At 41.4% G+C, this 1,871-nt stretch overlaps 1 protein-coding gene across 1 annotated transcript in view; it reads left to right on the top strand.

Moving 5' to 3' along the window:
* The window catches only part of LOC123046261 (uncharacterized), a 3,570-nt gene extending 2,513 nt beyond the window's left edge, over positions 1-1,057 (top strand). The window contains exon 3 of the mRNA XM_044469568.1: positions 441-1,057. Within this exon, the coding sequence (XP_044325503.1) occupies positions 441-913 (473 nt within the window). The 3' untranslated portion in view covers positions 914-1,057. The remainder of the gene's footprint in view (positions 1-440) is intronic.
* The last annotated feature ends 814 nt before the right edge of the window (positions 1,058-1,871 follow it).

Genomic DNA, 1,871 nt, shown 5'->3' with positions numbered 1-1,871 from the left:
TGATGTTTCCATTGACTTTATTTAAGTTATGCCATAATATGGTCGAAGCATACATAGACTCGGATTCTCTAAAGTTTTGGATAGCCAGAGAATATGAAAATTAAGCTAGCAGACAAGCAATGGCAAATAGTTATGGGCCATGTACACCCAATATCTTGTGTTTTGCTGTGATTTGCCATGCCAATGATGCCATGTTGCCACCCAATGTGGTTTTCACCATTGACATACTACTATTCTGTGCTCACAAGTTTTTGTTGTAAGATGAACCGGCGACAATGGACCATCTATCTATATATTGTTGATCATTACCAATGGAGCAGATGTTAGTTTATAAGTGCCCCTTTTTATTCTAATGCAAGCTAGTTCAGAGGTCATAATATCAATCACCATCTTTTAAATCATTCGACATCAACTACTGATTAAATACTTATGATGTGTAGGAGCAAGCCAAGAGTTGCTTCAAAAAATCCGGCAGTTTGAGCAGTTAGGCGAGCTAGACGTATCCGACATGGACGATGCTACCACGACCACGGAGGATGTGAGCTGCAACATGTTGGAAACAGATTTCATAGAAGACAATGACGATGCATCTGCGCAGGGCATACTAGAACTCCTAGAAGCAAGATCCTCAGGGTCCAGCCACTGCTTCCAGAAGCTTTTGGTAGATTTATTTCACTATGATAAAACCCCAAGGAATCTAGGCCGAGGAAAGGTGTTGCTGGAGACCGCTCAAGCATGGCTGGATGGGCAAAATTGTTCATTAAGACCAATTTGGACAGTGGTGAAGACGGAGATTGCGTCCATCGAGCAGTGGAGATGCCTCAGAGAAGATGAAAAGAATCTACTAGCCGCTGATCTGGAGAGTGAGATCATCTCGTCATTGATCGGAGAATTGGTTGACGAGTTATATTGACTACTCGCAATGAGAAGATGACTGCTGAAAACTGCTTTGGAATATCAAGATAATTGGACCGGGCAACTTTGTCCCGCTACTCTCATTTGGTGTGTGTATCATCGAAACAGAAGCCCATGTGAACTGTTGCAACCTTACGTGATCTCACAACATAGTATGTTGATACAATGATGCTACAATATTGGTGACGTGTGAGTGCTTGTACATTTGTGAACGGTCCACAATCTATTGGATATGAATATTTTGCTTGGGATAGGGCATAAAAAGTTTGGCAACATTGTGTTTCTAACCTAGAAATTTGTAATAAAACATGTGTTCTTATACGATCCTAGAAAACCACATGCATTGCGAGAAAGTTGTAATAAAACATGTTTTCTTGTAAGATCCTAGGAAAGCACGTGCATTGGGAAAATCGCTTTCTTCCGCAAGTCAAGTCACATGATGTAAATTATCATCAACAAGGAAAGAGGACATACATCATAATGAGTACTTGTGTTTAGTTTCCTATGTAGAACACACACACACACACACACACACACACACACACACACACACACACACACACACACACAAGTTTAAACCACACAACCGTTTGGGTTTGACCAGGGTTTCACTCACACAATCCGCCCTCTTTTCTCCTCACGGAGCACGTGGGCCACCATCTTAATACTTGAGTGCAAACTCCTTCTTCTCTAATTCATCTCATGCTCCTCCCATGTTCAGGACGCCCCAAAGCCTCCCGTTAGGGGTCGTTGACACTTTTTAACCAAAAATTGGACACCAAAATCGAATTGAACCGAGAAACTTTATTCTTAGGTTTTTTGGTCCTCGGGTTTTTTTTATCTAAGATGGCTCAGTATTCAAACAAACATTCAGAGTTTGCAAGATCCTGGATACAACCAGGAATACAATGAAAATACATCGAGTGAGGAACGAGTTCACTCGATCTAGTGTACAC

Source organism: Triticum aestivum, chromosome 2B (assembly GCF_018294505.1).
Source record: "Triticum aestivum cultivar Chinese Spring chromosome 2B, IWGSC CS RefSeq v2.1, whole genome shotgun sequence".
Lineage (NCBI taxonomy): Eukaryota > Viridiplantae > Streptophyta > Magnoliopsida > Poales > Poaceae > Triticum > Triticum aestivum.
The sequence above is the reverse complement of the archived record's forward strand: the minus strand, read 5'-3'. Positions and strand labels throughout refer to the sequence as shown.